We start from the raw sequence: 15,884 nt of genomic DNA, 5'->3' as shown, positions 1-15,884 counted from the left end.
GAAAAAAGTTCAACCTTGGTTTCATCAGACCATAACATATTTTCCCATGTGCTTTCAGGGGACTTGATGTTTGTTTTTGCAAACTTCAGCCGGCCTTGGATGTTTTTCTTTGTAAGATGCTCATTGTTCGCTCCTGATTTGTCCCACTGCCCTCTATGATATATGACCTTGGTGTGGTGGTGGTGGTGGTGGGGGGTTCAGCTGTAAGTTTTCCTGCTCTAGGCAGTGAGATTACCCAGCTGTAGTGCATGTATTCATGTGGTATGTCAATGCACTGAGTGATTTAGTCAATAGTACACCTAAGCACAGAGGAAAAATTGCACAACATTCATTTCACCCTCCAGGAGGATTAGAAAAACCCTTAACAGATTTAAAACAAGAACAATCTCTGTTCCTCCACATGTTCAATCCACAGGAAAGCTGCATAAATTGCAGTGGTTACGTTATCCTCGGGCCCTAAACTACATTAACATTTCCCATCGACTAGTTGCCTCTGTGGTCTGTTCCATTCTGTTTCCATGGATTGGAGATTAAGCAGTCAGAAAAGGTCTCTGTTTGTTTTCCGGCCTTTTGCTGTCGGACATGATGTAAACTGGATTAATCCCCACAACACAAGGGCCTTTTTGGAGGTCATTTCTTAGACTCACTTGTCGCGTGGGTGATATGGCTGCAACATTGATGGATGTGACGGGTTTCTTCTTAACAACCGGTTTCTGTTTCCTTAAAAACACAAATAACATTATGTTATGCACAACAACTTTCCCCTTAAAATAAAGTATATTCTGATGGATGACTGTTGTTCCGTTCCCTGTGAGGTAACGGGAAACTGCTGTTGAATTCAAACATGATAGGACAGGTATTTTCATAAACCAGACGTTATCTAAGCCCCATTATTTTTCTGTTCACGAGCCTGACGGAGAAGATATCCCCTGCATTATACCTATTATTCATCAAGAAAAATGACAAGAGAAAATGCAGGATACTTACTTTTAAGTGGCGAGCCACAATATATTGTTCTGATGAATGTGTTTGTGCTGGTCACTTGGTTACGGTAGTGAAGCTGGACGGGGCGTGCGAATGTGGACTTGGCAATGTTTTAATAATGAGGCTTTGTTGTTGTGTTGGTAGCTAAGCTCAGCAAGCAAACCAAAGTAACTTCCTCTAATAAATGAATGGCTAAAGTATTATAATCTTGGCCTTAGTTTAATGGAATTTGCAGTGGTTGAATACGTGTTAATTTCAGAGCAAATAATCTATATACAGTCACATCCAAACTTTGGATCTTTGACTGAGATGACCAAAAAAGTCTGTACAAACAACAAAACAATGCTGGTGAAGAGCTGTATTTTATGGAGATTTTTTTTTTGGTTTTTATGCTAAAACAGTTGCTTAGAGAAAATGTAATATCTAGATTAACATCTTCCTCGACTCAGTGAGAAAGAGGTCTGAGGAAGCAAACTGAAGGGCCACAGTTGTAGAGTTACAGAAATGAGTTGCCCCTTGCAAGCCACTATAGTATTTGAAAGGGTTCCCAGAGAAACATCCTTTATAGGGAACAATAAACAAATGTATGCACCTGCAGCTTGCTTAACAGTGCTGGCACTTGGATTGGAACTGGGTTCCAGAAAATAGTTTGTTTTTGACCCCACACACCAGTGGTGAGAATTGAAACAAGGATGTGTGTGCAGGAAATGAACTCATATCTACTGTAAAATAAGCTGGTAGTGGTGGATCTTTAGTATAATGGAGCTGTTTTGCTTCCATCTGTTCTTGGTTCCTATAAATGGCATCATGAACTAAGAACCAGAACATTATAACCTACTTGTCTCAACATACTGGTCTTGGCACTCTTGTTGCCAGGAGGCTGAAGCTTGGCCACAAGTGAATTTCCCGTCAAGAAAAATATAATAAACACACATCAAAATTCACCAAGATTCTTCAATGACCATCTCAGTCCTACTTGGATCCCATTGAAAGCCTTGGAGCAGACTGAAGCCTTTTGACCTGCAAAGATTCTGTATGGAGGAGCTGTCTACAAAGCCACCCAGTGAGTTCTCCAATATTATTTAAAAAAGTACAGGAAAAGGTCTCAGGCATTGAATCACACACAGAGGTGTTACTAAAGTAAAAAAAAAAATTTGCACATTATTTTAATTCAGCTAGTTTAAACTCTCTTATCGTCATTACAGGTTTTAACTTACATTTTATGTTGTGTTCGTTAAGAATGCTGCTATCTTGGCCAGGGCTCTCTTGTAAAAGAATCTCTGAATCTCTGTATAGCACATTAGCTGTGTTGTTTATTTGCTGTAGTATTTTTTATTTAGTTTTATCAGGGGTGCCAATATTATTGGAGGTGACTGTATGTATTCAGTATGGTTTGTTCATTATCATATTACTACTACATTGCTCAGTTTTGGCCATATCTCTCACTGAAAACTGCTGCCGTTGCAGAGCCCAGTCAGCCTCTGTACAAGTCATTTACATATTTGAAAATGCTTGCTAATGTATTGCTTCCCAGACTAAATGATCATATCAGCTAAGGGATTTTATTTTTTGGCCCAGCTTAAAAGCCAATGACCAAGTGATTTGAACAAATCCTATTAACGAACAGAAACATTCTTAGTGAAGAGAACCAATAATTACTGGACAAATAAGTTACTGCAGAGTTGAAATATACTTTTTTAAAGTTCACACCCCGAAAATATATTGACTCGCCCTATATATATTTGGTCAAAGCAAAAACTGCACCTCTAACTTGAATATAGAACAGGCTGTTTAAATCAATCAAATGTATTTATTAAGTCCTTTTTACATCAGCAGTTGTCAAAAAGTGTTTTTCCAAATCAAAACACCCATACCTAACATATAAGCCATCAGAATGCCTCTGTTGGTTTATATGTTAGGTATGGTTTGGTTAGAGTTAGAGTTAGGCATGAAAGTTAGGTTATTGAGATTAAAATTATATTTAGGTTAAGGTTATGGTAATGGTTAGGTTTAGGTTTATAAGTTTCAAGATATTTTCTTTATGTTTGAAAATAAAAATGTAAGTTCTTAAAAGTCATGACATTTCTGTGTGTATGTCATAAAATTAGTCTGATGTCTTACCTCTTATTGGGAATGAATCATTTTGTCCCTCTGTTCTCTGAGGAAACGGAACACATGAGAATATAACCATTTTGGGTGAGCTCCAAAATCATTAGTTTTATTGAACAGCTTCTGATGGTCATTTGAGAATATAAGCCTAATGTTGCAGTAGCTTCATCTGTCCTGAGTCTCCAACCATGATCAGATCAGTGAACCTCAGTATTGTGTAGAATGTAGACTAGTTTGAATCAGGCTTTTAAGTTCATCAAGAAGAATTTACACAGCTCCATACTGCAACTGTGTTACTATACAACACAAACACAGTAGCAGATGCTGTTTGTGTGAAAAGATTATTATACTTTAATGATTTTGAAAAAGAAAATGGGGACTTGAACGCAAACATCTATCTCCGAGGTGAAGGAACGATGGAATGAAGATTAGCACAAACCCTGACCAAAAATTCTAGTTGGATGATTCCCAGAATTCTCCTTACCTCTATCTTCTAATCCTAACCTTAATCCCAACACTCAGCTAATCCTAACCTTAATCCCAACACTCAGCTGATCATAACCTTAAGCCCAACACTCAGCTAACCCTAAATTTAACCCCAATACTCAGCTATAATTAAACCCAACCTGTACACCCAACTCTAACCCAAAACCTAACCCTAAAATACAATTTTGTGAGGACAAGAAGGCAGGTATCACAAGTAATACCTATACACTCACATATACCCGGGGCATAAAATTAGGGGGACACAGGGATAAAGAGTCTCTCTTTCCTGTAACCCTGGACTAGGTAATACCCTTAACATTCTCATTCAGTTAGGGAAGAGGCGGAGGAGAACAGTCGAGTTATTGTTTAAAATCTTATGAGGCAGGATTCTGTACAGTGCACCTTCAAGCTAATATCTAGGTCCTTTAGCTGCTGTCACAAGACTATACTTAACAGGACTATACTAAGGTGCCACTAGTCCAAGAAATCCTCCATAATAAGAGCTGGGGCAGTTAAAACATGCTGGTGGCTCACCCATGGCAAACGTTTCATTAATCAGCCCCATAAAAATGCAGTGCACTCGGGATATTTACAATTGATAATTTAAACCAACTGTCGTGGGATGACCAGGGGGAGGCGCCTTGCAGACAGCTTTTAATTAATGGAGTCATTACGCTACATTTACTAAACCGTTTAAACAAACCACTATATGAAGTCATTAAGCACTATAGTAATTTGGTCCCTGTACTCAGCTGAATGTTTCGATAGTTGCGTGGGCATAACTTACGAACTTAAGTGAGCTTCCGCTCTTTTTACCGTTTGACAGCCACACAACACGTTTGTCACGGCACTCACACTTCAGCCGCACGCATCCTGAAAAGACGCACTCCAGAACAGCTAGACACACCCCCTTCGTCCTTTGCGGCATCTTTGAGCTGGAAATTGATCAGTTGAAGTGCTGCTGTAGCTATCACCATCCGCCTACCTCGACATACACTACCCTGCGCGTTAAGACTGGCAGGCTGCTGTACTGGTACTATGGAGGAGAAACCTAAGCATGAGAGCGCCTCGAAGGGACAGGAATCAATGTCCTACCAGCGGAGAATGTGGAAGAATTTTCAAGATAGAACCAAACCGTTTTTGAGCCCCAAATTGGGCACTGAACGTCGCAGTCCCGACAGTAAAAAGGAAACGGGGTTATGGATGTTCAAAAGGAAAAAGAAAGAGTTAGATCGCGTCTTTTCGTCTTCACAGCCCAATCTGAGCTCTACCCCGGCGCGTGTCCCCGCTGACAAGTCCCTCAGCGGTTTAGGGGACTCCGGTAGCTGCATCTCAGGGCAACCTGTGCAACAGCTACTGGGGACCGATGGAGCGACCGCGAGCAAGCCCGAGCTAACGGGTCACGGAAGCCCAAAGCTTATCGTCTCACATTCGATCCTGTCCCAACAGAAGAGCTCCTCTCTCGGTTCGGAATGTTTCGAGAAGCTGGTAGTCGAATCTTCGGTCACAGGAGAGGAGGAACAGCAGCGCAAAAACGTCAGTGATTCTGTAAGTAAACAGAATGTAAACAAACGAATGAAAAACGCAGAAGTGGCAGTATATGGTTGATGTCAATTGCCTCTGTATATTAGCCTATTGGGAATAGGCCTATTTAACTTAATGGAACATGTGTATAAGATGAAATGCTGGTGAATGTGATTTGGCACACATATACTAACTCAACTTCACATCCACCCTTGAGCCAAGGAGCAGTTATCCATTTAATCTTTGAGACATACCGGATTCAGCTGACAGGTTGAAGGGTATTTAAAGTATTACGATCAGATCATGATCATATACCTTCATATTGTACAGCCAATATTGCCAACCAATATTTCAACAGCTATAGTCAATGTTATCAGAATTACTTTTATCGGAGTCAGAATTACTTTTAATACTTATTTTAATCTGTTTATTTTTTCCTTTAGATAGTATAACTCCCCATTTGTTGTGGCTTCATATAAGCACTGGCAGATGATTTAGACAATTTTTATGTCAACCTGTATGGAAAAATGGTGTAGACATTTACTCAATAGCCTAACTGACCATTTGAATTGGACCTTGTCCAATCTATATTCTATTCAATGCTGAACCGCCAGTTTTATAAACCTGATATGAATAGTCAGCGAGTCCAAGACAGGCACCGCCGAATCCATTACTTTAAACATTAATGGGCCTGCTTCAGACAGGATTTTCATAATGTTTTCTAAATTGCTCAGAAAGCAACAATTTTACTTGCCATTAGCCTTTTATGCAAACATTATAATGTCAAAACATCCTGGGCACATTTTTTAAGATCAATAATGAATTTCAAGGGGCCCTCGAGTGGCATTGAAGTGCAGCTGTGTCATCGTGGCCAGGTGTTCGAATCCTGGTCTTGGAGTATCGGCCATGCTTGGGGGTCCATCAACGGGCAGCCCAGTTTGGCTCAGCACTGTCTGGGGGAGGACAGTTGGATGTCGGGCAGGGCTGCCTTGTCAATTCGCGCTCTAGCGACTAGCGTCAATGGGCGCCTGCAATCTCGATCGTGTTTGCAAAGCTGGGAAATGTGTTACACTTACATTAGTGGCCTAGTCATGGAAACACAGTGTGAAAATATGTGTCCATGTGTCCACCTAGACCAGTAAGCTCTCAAACCGGGGTTCTTGGCCTATCCATGGGGGCACTTGAGAAGGATAATAAGACAATACTGGTAAAATGCAGATAAGGGTGTTCTTCAGGGGTACTTCAAGAAGAACAGAATTCATTCGGCAGTACAGTCCAAAAAATTATTTCCCTGAAAGAAAGTGCCACCTGCCCCACTGGTTTCCGGAAGAGTCTTATATTCCAAATCTGGCCCACGGTATGTATGGTTCTAGCTGAGAAATACACTCCAGCTATATCTTTTTATGTGCTTTTCTGTTTATCGTGGAGGTGTTCAATCTGTTCATTTACTCTCAGGAAATGTTTCAATGTACTAGATGGCCGAGACATTGGTGAAGAGTGCTTCAAACTGCCACAGACCTTTCAGTCAGAAGGTCTGTGGAGAGAGTAAACGCTGTGATTCATTAGTAATTGCATTTTATGTAGAGAAAGCCCCCCTGCAAATGTCAATAGTTGGATATTGACATTTATTGACATTTTACAATGGATGTATTCACAGAGAAACTGAAATGGATGTGAGCCTCCCTTCAGAAAATGCTGTGGACACGCAGGGGAACTGAAATCAATACTTTCTGAGGTAGTGCTTGCAGTAATGTTGTGGCAGTCACTGCCACGACCTCAAAGATAGTGATGAAGCAGATGTGAAGAAGCAGATAGAGCTGTTGCACTGTTGTAAAATATCTGGATAGTAACGATATTGTAACTGCACATGGGGAGCGAACGTAGGCCCGTGTTGTCCGATCCAACAGACGAGATACTGTAGCTCAAATTGCTGAAAAAGTTAATGCTGGTACTTATAGAAAAGTGTCACAACACACAGTGCATTGCAGTTTGTTGCGTGTGGGGCTGCATAGCTGCAGACCAGTCAGGGTGCCCATGCTGACCCCTGTCCACTGTCAAAAGTACCTACAAAGGGCATGTGAGCATCAGAACTGGACCACAGAGCAATGGAAGAAGGTGGCCTGGTTTGATGAATCACGTTTCCTTTTACATCAAATGAATGGCTGGGTGCGTGTGTGTTGCTTACCTGGAGAACACATGGCACCATGATCTACTATGGGAAGAAGGCAAGCCGGCGGAGGCTTTGGGCTCTTTCAGCAGGGTAATGCACCCTGCAACAAAGCAAAGCTGGTTCAGGAATGGTTTGAGGAACACAACAACGAGTTCAAGGTGTTGATTTGGCCTCCAAATTCCCCAGATCTCAATCCAATCGAGAATCTGTGGGATGTGCTGGACAAACAGGTCTGATCCATGGAGGCCCCACAAGGATCTGCTACTAACGTCCTGGTGCCAGATACCACAGCACACCTTCAGAGGTCTTGTGGAGTCCATGCCTCGACGGGTCAGGGCTGTTTTGGCGGCAAAAGGGAGACCTACACAATATTAGGCAGGTGGTCATAATGTTATGGCTGATATATATATACAGCTCTGGAAAAAATAGAGAAATGTTTCTTAAATCAGCATCTCTACATGTATAGCAGCAGTGTCTGTTAAATTCCAACACAGGTAAATTCCAACACATTTTACTTAATGAGGTACTGATTAGGTGATTACCTGAACCAAATATTATTTAACGAGGAAAAGTATAAAAACCACTGCTGTGGTAATCACTATCCTCTTGCAATAGGACCAGCTGGATGGCAAAAACAATGCAAGTAGTACCTCAAAGGTAATTTGAATAAAAAAATAACTATTCAGCCTGACAAAAGAGTTGAAAAGAAAAGCTTTGAGTGAGGAAGGGAAGGGTTAAATTCTGTCTTTACTGGCAGAGGGATACAGTGAGCTTCAAGTTGCTTCCATCCTGAAAATGTCAAAGCCGGCGGTTCGCAAGAACAAGGTCAAGCAACAGACATTGGGGACAACAAAGCTACAGACTGGCAGAGGACGAAAACGTCTGTCCACTGACCGAGATGACCGTCAACTCATTCGAAAGTCACTCAACAACCGTAGGATGACATCAAGTGACCTACAAAAAGAAAGGCAAACAGCAGCTGGGGTGAAGTGCATTGGCAAGGATGGTTCGAAACAGGCTCCTAGGGGCAGGGCTGAAGTCGTGCAAAGCTAGAAAAAAGCACTTCCTCAATGATAAGCAAAGAACAGCCAAGCTGAAGTTTGCAAAAGAGCATAGGGATTGGACCATAGAGAAATGGAGTAAGGTCATCTTCTCTGACTAGTCAAATTTTCAGCTTTGCCCAACACCTGGTCATCTAATGGTTAGACGGAGACCTGGAGAGGTCTACAAGCCACAGTGTTTCACACCCTCTGTGAAATCTGTTGGAGGATCGTGATGATCTGGGGATGCTTCAGCAAGGCTGGAATCAGGCATATTTGTCTTTTCGAAGTACAAGGTAATCCTGGTAGAACACCTACTTTCTTCTGCTCAGACAGTGTTCCCCCGACTCTGAGAATTGTTTTTTCCAGCAGGATAATGCTCCATGCCACACAACTAGGTCAATCAAGGTGTGTATGGAGGACCACCAGATCAAGACCCTGTCATGACCAGCCCAATCTCGAGACCTGATATGAATTTGTTTTCTTTGCATTATTTGAGGTCTGAAAACAATGCATATTTTTTTGTAATTTTGACCAGTAGTTGTTTTCTACAAATAAATACTCTAAATGACAATATTTTTATTTTGAATTTGGGAGTAATGTTGTCAGTAGTTTATAGAATAGAACAAAAATGTTAATTTTACTCAAACACATACCTATGAATAGTAAAACCAGATAAACTGATAAAGTGGACTCTTAATTCTTTCCTGATCTGTATATATATTTCTTTTTTTCTGTTTGTAAGTATATCCCTTTTAATAGTCAGTTTATCCACATTAACTACATTTCAATCATGACCTGCAAAATAATGAGACTTCTGGCTGTTGTGGCCAGTGGTGGAAGCTGCTGAGTTGGATGGCCAATTTCTCCAAATTAACATCTCGACATTTGTCAGATGTAAAATATTGTAAATCCATACATAAATGACCAATAGATGTTGATAGATAGTTATTAAAACAATGTGGACAACAAAACGAATTGACACAACGGAAGACGTTTCAGTAGGCTACAGACACCAACCACCCATACTGGGTATCTGCAAAGAATTTATGTTTTCATTTGGGCCACCTCCCATGTCCTTGATGCTGTCCAACAGTCCATCTCCCAACTCACTTTTCATCGGTTTGGTGTAATAGAAAATAAATAGGAAGTGTTTTTTCAGTGTGTGGTGCTGCTGCCCAGTCTGGGCTGGACAGTTATTGCTGATGGGCTGCTCTGAAGGGACCTACAGATATGTACTGAAATGTCCTTGGCTGTGTTCGGAACTCAAATTAAAGGGACCCAGCATTGATAAGACAGTGGCACACTCAAAGCTTGTGCATGGTCACCATTTGTGCATGACTGGGGATAACAAAATCAGCTCTAGGCATGGGGGCTGACATTGAAGCGTCATTATTAAGTATGAACCTGCAAGTGACATTGCAGCATTCATGCAAACTTTTGGAAGAACCGGCATGATAGGCGATAACACTCGCTTATAACTGATAATTGGAAACACAGGGCATAATTATGGCCTTGCCCCATCTCAGAAACTCCTCAGCAGGTTTGTGAACGCCAAAGATTGAGACGCATAATTTGACGCACAGCTCGCCAAGCTGATCTGGTATTAGTTAGTTTTTTAGTTTTTTTACACTTCAGGAAGTTTTTGCCAATAGATAGGTATTTTGAGGAGAGCACAATCACCGGCCGACAACATACTTGCAGACTACCAGCTTTCCACAAGGAGTCGCTAGAATGCTTAGAGACAATGCACCCATGTTCCGAACTCCTACCCATCCACCTTGGACGATGCTATTCATACCTACACATAGCTATGGCACGTTTGATAGGCGAGTCAGATTTTTGCTGGATCGGTTGTCTACTGCAACAGAGAACCCCTCCCCCTTCACATTTTCTTTTCTCATCAAGGCCACGATATCAGGTGTTCCTTTGACTCACCTGCTCTCGTCCTTCCTCCTGCGTTGGGTTATTGTTCTCAAGACAGACACAGTACGGGAATGGAGACAGCACCGCCTGAGGGCACGCCCCCTTAATTGTATTATCCAGGGAGGCCACTGCTGATGTGTCACCACACAATGGAGGTGGTGCCCCAGAGCGAGGCGTCTTCCTGGAGAAGGACTTCTGGTTGGACGGCGCCGCCTTGATTGTTATACGTATGTTTTTCTTCTGTGTGCTACTTTGCAGACCTGATTTTTTTTTATATGATTGTTGTCATTGCAGAGTATTTATGACTCCCTCTGTTGATTTTCTTGTGATTTCCTTGTGGCCCCAATGAGAATGGTCAAACACTTTGATGTGAGCTGAAATATGCCGATAAAATACCGAAGGAAAGTGAGTCAAGCACTTTAGTTTGCTGAAAGCTCTGTTTCGTAGCGTGGATGTCGGAGTGGGGGTGTATGTGTGCGTTTTGTCATCATGGTTTGTGTGTGTACTCATGTGCATGCAGAACTTGTGAAAAATAGCAAGATACTGCATTGGACACTCGTCATTTCACTGTGTCATTTGGAGAGTAAGAGGTCATTCTTGGCAGGTTCTGTGAGTCATATATTAAATGAGAATATTTTACATCAGTGGCCTTCCAGGTCAAGGTAGTTAACTACACTATTGTAAGTATTGTTAGTTTTGTACTCTAAAATGAGTTCATTTTTCATTGAAAATTACAGTGATTGTAATGTCACAGTATGCCAATGTATGGCAGTTATAGTTGTATATCCTATGAAGTAAATGCTAAAGTTTTTGGAGATTTTAAATGCCACTTCTGCCATGTCTTTATGTTGTCGCGTGTTTAGAACAGGTCCCAGGGAAGATGGCTGCTCCATTCTGATGTGAAGGGCTGGATTGTAGAATCAGCCTCTCAATGACTCAATCTCTATGGGTGTTCTTACTACTGCTGGTTTGTGTGGTTGACACATTGTAAAATTAGTAATGGCCGCTCTGTTGTTCACTGCCCTCTGCGGACTCATAAAGGGTCTATATGCTTGCAACACAACCAACCCATCCTACCTTGAATATCTTTTGGCACTTCACTCAATAGAGCTGTGGTACTAACTGGTTCCACGTATTGGGACCATGTGTGACAAGGGGCTGATCTGCCTGGGTGTCTGACAGCAGAAAACATATGGGTTGTGTAGGCGTGGCAACACGTCCGTCGTCTTCCAGAAGCACCAATCAGAATGGGAGTTCTCTCAACTGCAGTTAATTACATGAACTGACAGCCCCTCTGTCCCTTGGGGTCCCTCTTGGCTGGCAGAGAGAGAATTCTGTAAGGTGTCCGGGCACTATGAGTCTGAGAAAAACACATTCATGCAACTTTGAGCGGCAATAACTCAAGAGATATGTGAGTTTATGTAGCTCTTGGTTATTTGTAGAAGATTTCTGTCCCTCTGGATAAGTGTCTGCTAAATGACACAAATGTTCTCTCTGACTCCCGGCGTAACCACCCAGGTGCTCAAGCCTTGATGAAGGATGCTGAACTAAGGATAGCTTGTCCCTTAGGAGCTTCTCTTTTTTGCATATCAGGCTCATACTGGAGAGAGTTTAGACCTGGGGTGTCTGTTCTCGCGTAGCTTTTCTCTCCAAACCTAGTCTAGATCACATTACTAATCAATGCTGTAGCTGGTTAGTAATATTCTCATTGGTTACAGCTGGAGTTGGGGATGAAACTTACAGGAGGGTAGATATTTAGGAACACTGTTGAAATTAAAAACTCCAGGAGGGCAACTCTCCAGGAACCGGGTTTAACAGTAACAGTCCACCATATCCCAGAATCCCAGTGTTTATCTTACAGACACTGGGCTACTGAGGTCTAAAGACTCGCTCAGTGTGTATTACAGTGGAATGAGCAGTCACTTGTGAAGTCTGGTGCTGCTCACAGAACAAAAAATGATTTTGTAGTTGGGGAAAACAAATAAAGATCTTTGATACTGGCACCTCAGAAATTCTATCAGCAGCAACAGCACTTGTTCCATGGACATTGTCATGTCAGTTTGCAGGTCATCAACATAATGTGGTCAGTGAGTTCATTAACACTTCATGACAGGAGGCCTAAGTGCTGTGCACAAGTGTTGAGTCTTACCATGGTTTTCTAACCCACTGATTGTTGTCCTTGTTACATAGTGTGAATAGAAAATAGTGTTTACATTATATGTATATTAAATTATATTTTTTTTATCAGGCCAGTGGTTGGAGTCTATACACGCTTTCAGTCTCGACAGCACAGAGGACATGTTAATTACCCCCGGTTGAACCACTGAAAACTGTTAGAACTAACAGGATGTAGTGGTGTGCTGAGAGGGGACAGCGCTGTGACATTCTCCCTATTATGCAGTGCATTTGAAAAGTACTCAAGCCCCCTCACTCTTTCCCACATTTTGTTCTGTCAACCTTATTTTAAAATGGATTTAACTGAAAAATAATTCATCATCAATCAACACACAATACCTCACATTCCTTGTATGTGTACACACACCTGATTCTGAATTCACAATAATGACAAGGCAAAAGAAATAAGAAATGATATTAAAAAACCCCAACAGAATCACATTTACCTAAGTATTCAGACCCTTTGCTACTGTATGACTCTAGGAATTGGCTCAAGTGCATCCTATTTCCATTGATCATCCATTGTTTTTACCACTTGATTTTCATCCACCTGTGGTAAATGAAATTGATTGGACGGTAACTGGAAAGGGCACACAACTGTCTGTATGAGTTCACACTGTTGACAGTGCATGTCGGAGTGAAAACTTTGAAATTAGTGCTTGTAGAGCTGCATGAGAGAATTGTTTGGAGGTATCTGGAAGGGTAGCAAAAAAAATCTGCGGTGCTGAAGGTCCCCAATTGTTTATTTTGAAATGGATGAAGTTTGGAACCACCAAAACACTTCCTAGAGCCGGATGCCCGGCCAGACTGAACAATCCAGAGAGGTGAGCAAGAACTCAATGGTCACTCTGACTGAGCTCCAGAGGTCCTGTATCAGGACGGGAGAACCTTCCAGAAGGACAACCGTCTTTGCAGCACTTCACCAATCAGGCCATTGTGGTAGAGTGGCCAGACGGAAACCACTCCTCAGTAAAAGGCACATTACAGTCTATGTGGAGGTGGAAAGTCTTTGACGATACATTGAAATATATTAATGCCTTACTCTGATGGCCTAGTTTCACCTTAACACAGTGGGTTTGTTTTTGCAGGCCGTATCAGGACTTCAATTAACACTTAGCTTGGATGTAACCACAGTTAGGATATTCGATAGGTGGAATTTCTGTTCACCTGCTGCATTCCAGCAAGAAGAAAGTCTTCCCATTTTATGGACTTCACCACTCTAATGACATCTAATGGTTAGGTGAGAGTGTATTGAATGGAGGTGGAAATGGTAATGTAAACTCATAGAGACTATGATCATCCATAGCAATGGATTTAAGTTAGATGTTCGCTTACACTGATACACAGATAATCACTAATGCTATGAATAATAGTAATAATTATAGTATTAATACATTTGTAGGCGCCTTTGTAAGCACTCAAGGTCACCATACAAGACACAAATCACAGTAAAGATAAAAACCAACAGAACATTGCTAAAAGCAGATGAATCGTGATGATTAACATTGCTATAAGCAGATGAAAAGGGATCGTGTTAGATATGCCAGTGTGAAAAGAGGAGTTTTCAGACGGGTTTTGAAAATGGAAAGCGAGTTGATGTTACGGATGTCTGCTGGAAGAGAATTCCAGAGGCGAGGGGCAGAGCGGCTGAAGGCTCTAAACCCCATAGTGGTCAAACAGGCAGGAGGTACAGTGAGGTGAATAGAAGAAGACCTGAGAGTACAGGTGGGTATGTTGATATGAAGGAGGTACAGTGAGGTGAATAGATGAAGAAGACCTAAGAGTACAGCGAGGTTGTGAGTGGTCTTGAAGGTGAGGAGCAGAATCTTAAAATCAATGCGGTACTTTACAGGGATCCAATGTAACTGCTGAAGAACAGGAGTGATGTGATTAATAGATGTTCTGGTGATGATACGTGCTGCAGAGTTCTGAACCAGTTGACGTTTTTGTATACATTTGAGAGGAAGAGCGAAGAGAAGAGAGTTACAGTAATCCATACGGGAAGTAACCAGGGTGTGAGCGAGAATGGCTGTACTAGTGGGTGTGAGAGACGGACGGAGACGATTGATGTTACGTAAATGGAAGTATGCAGACCGAGTCACATTATTAATGGACAGAGCCCTGGGGAACACCGGGACAGAGCCCTGGGGAACACCGGGACAGAGCCCTGGGGAACACCGGGACAGAGCCCTGGGGAACACCGGGACAGAGCCCTGGGGAACACCGGGACAGAGCCCTGGGGAACACCGGGACAGAGCCCTGGGGAACACTGGTAATGACAGGAGATGGATGTGATTTGAATGTTCTGAGTTGGATGACTTAAGTGCGGCCTGAGAGACGGGATTTAAACCAGTCCAAACGTGTGTCAGTTATACCAATAGAGAGTAGTCTGGCAAGGAGGATGTTATGAGAGATGGTATCAAAGGCCGCACTCAGATCAAGGAGGATGAGAATGGTTAATAGTCCAGAGTCAGCTGCCATGAGAAGATCATTAGTGATTTTTACCAGCACTGTTTCTGTGCGATGGCAGGGGCGGAAACCAGATTGGAATTCTTCATAGAGGTTACTGTAAGACAAGTGTGCATGAACCTGAGATGCAACTTTATTTCCCAAGGATTTTAGATAGAAAAGGCAGGTTAGAAATAGGATGGAGGTTATTGAAATTGTTGGGATCTGCACCAGGTTTCTTAAGTATAGGAGTTATTGCAGCAGATTTGAGAGGTGAAGGAACAGTGCCAGAGGTGAGAGAAGAATGTATAATGGTAGTTATTAGGGAGGAGAGAGAGGGTAAGCAGGCTTCTACCAGGGTGATAGGTAGAGGGTCTAGCTGACAGGTAGTTGGCTTTGACGTTTGAATAAGGTCAGATATTTCAGCAGCAGAAGGAACCGTGAAACTCGAAAATGTAATTTAGAATGTGGTCCTTATACATTTCTTTGTGCACAATGAGTCCAGTTTTCTTGTAAAGGCGTTCCAAATGGCAACCTCTGATCTGGCGTAGTTCAGATGTAAACCTTGGGGCAGATTGCGTAAAGAAAACAGTACGGGTCTTTAAAGGGGCCAAATAATTTAAAATATGATATAGTCCATCATTGTAGTGAGAAACCAGTTCATCAGGGGGGGATAAAGAGTTTATACTGGGGAGGCAGTCGATATGATGAGAGAGGACGTTTAGGTTAATGTCCTTAATGAGATGACACGTGGCAGTTTCATTTTGGACAGTGTTAAGTTAATATTAAAAGATATTAACATGTGGTCAGAGGTGGGAAGATCATCTGCAGTACAACCAGTTGGAGTAACACCAGAGCAGCATATCAAGTCCAAAACATGACCTTTGGAGTGAGTGGGAGAGTTGATATGTTGCTCCAATCCAAAACTGTCCAGGCAAGATGTAAAATCCCTTGTATAAGCATTAATGACATTATCCATATGTATATTAAAATCCCCCAACAATATTCTGTTAGGGGAAAGT

At 42.0% G+C, this 15,884-nt stretch overlaps 1 protein-coding gene across 9 annotated transcripts in view; it reads left to right on the top strand.

The window, feature by feature from the left end:
• The first annotated feature begins 4,326 nt into the window (after nt 1-4,326).
• The window catches only part of mctp1a (multiple C2 domains, transmembrane 1a), a 149,739-nt gene continuing 138,181 nt past the window's right edge, over nt 4,327-15,884 (top strand). For 4 of the 9 annotated variants that reach the window (XM_034296300.1, XM_034296299.1, XM_034296304.1 and 1 more), the window contains exon 1: nt 4,330-5,127. In XM_034296300.1, coding sequence (XP_034152191.1) covers nt 4,618-5,127 — 510 coding nt within the window. In that variant the 5' untranslated portion in view covers nt 4,330-4,617. Of the gene's footprint in view, nt 5,128-15,884 lie in introns of all 9 variants that reach the window. The other 5 variants (XM_034296303.1, XM_034296302.1, XM_034296307.1 and 2 more) reach the window with 3 other exon arrangements.

Source organism: Esox lucius, chromosome 13 (assembly GCF_011004845.1).
Source record: "Esox lucius isolate fEsoLuc1 chromosome 13, fEsoLuc1.pri, whole genome shotgun sequence".
Taxonomy (NCBI): Eukaryota; Metazoa; Chordata; class Actinopteri; order Esociformes; family Esocidae; genus Esox; species Esox lucius.
This window is presented reverse-complemented; position numbering and strand designations above follow the sequence as displayed.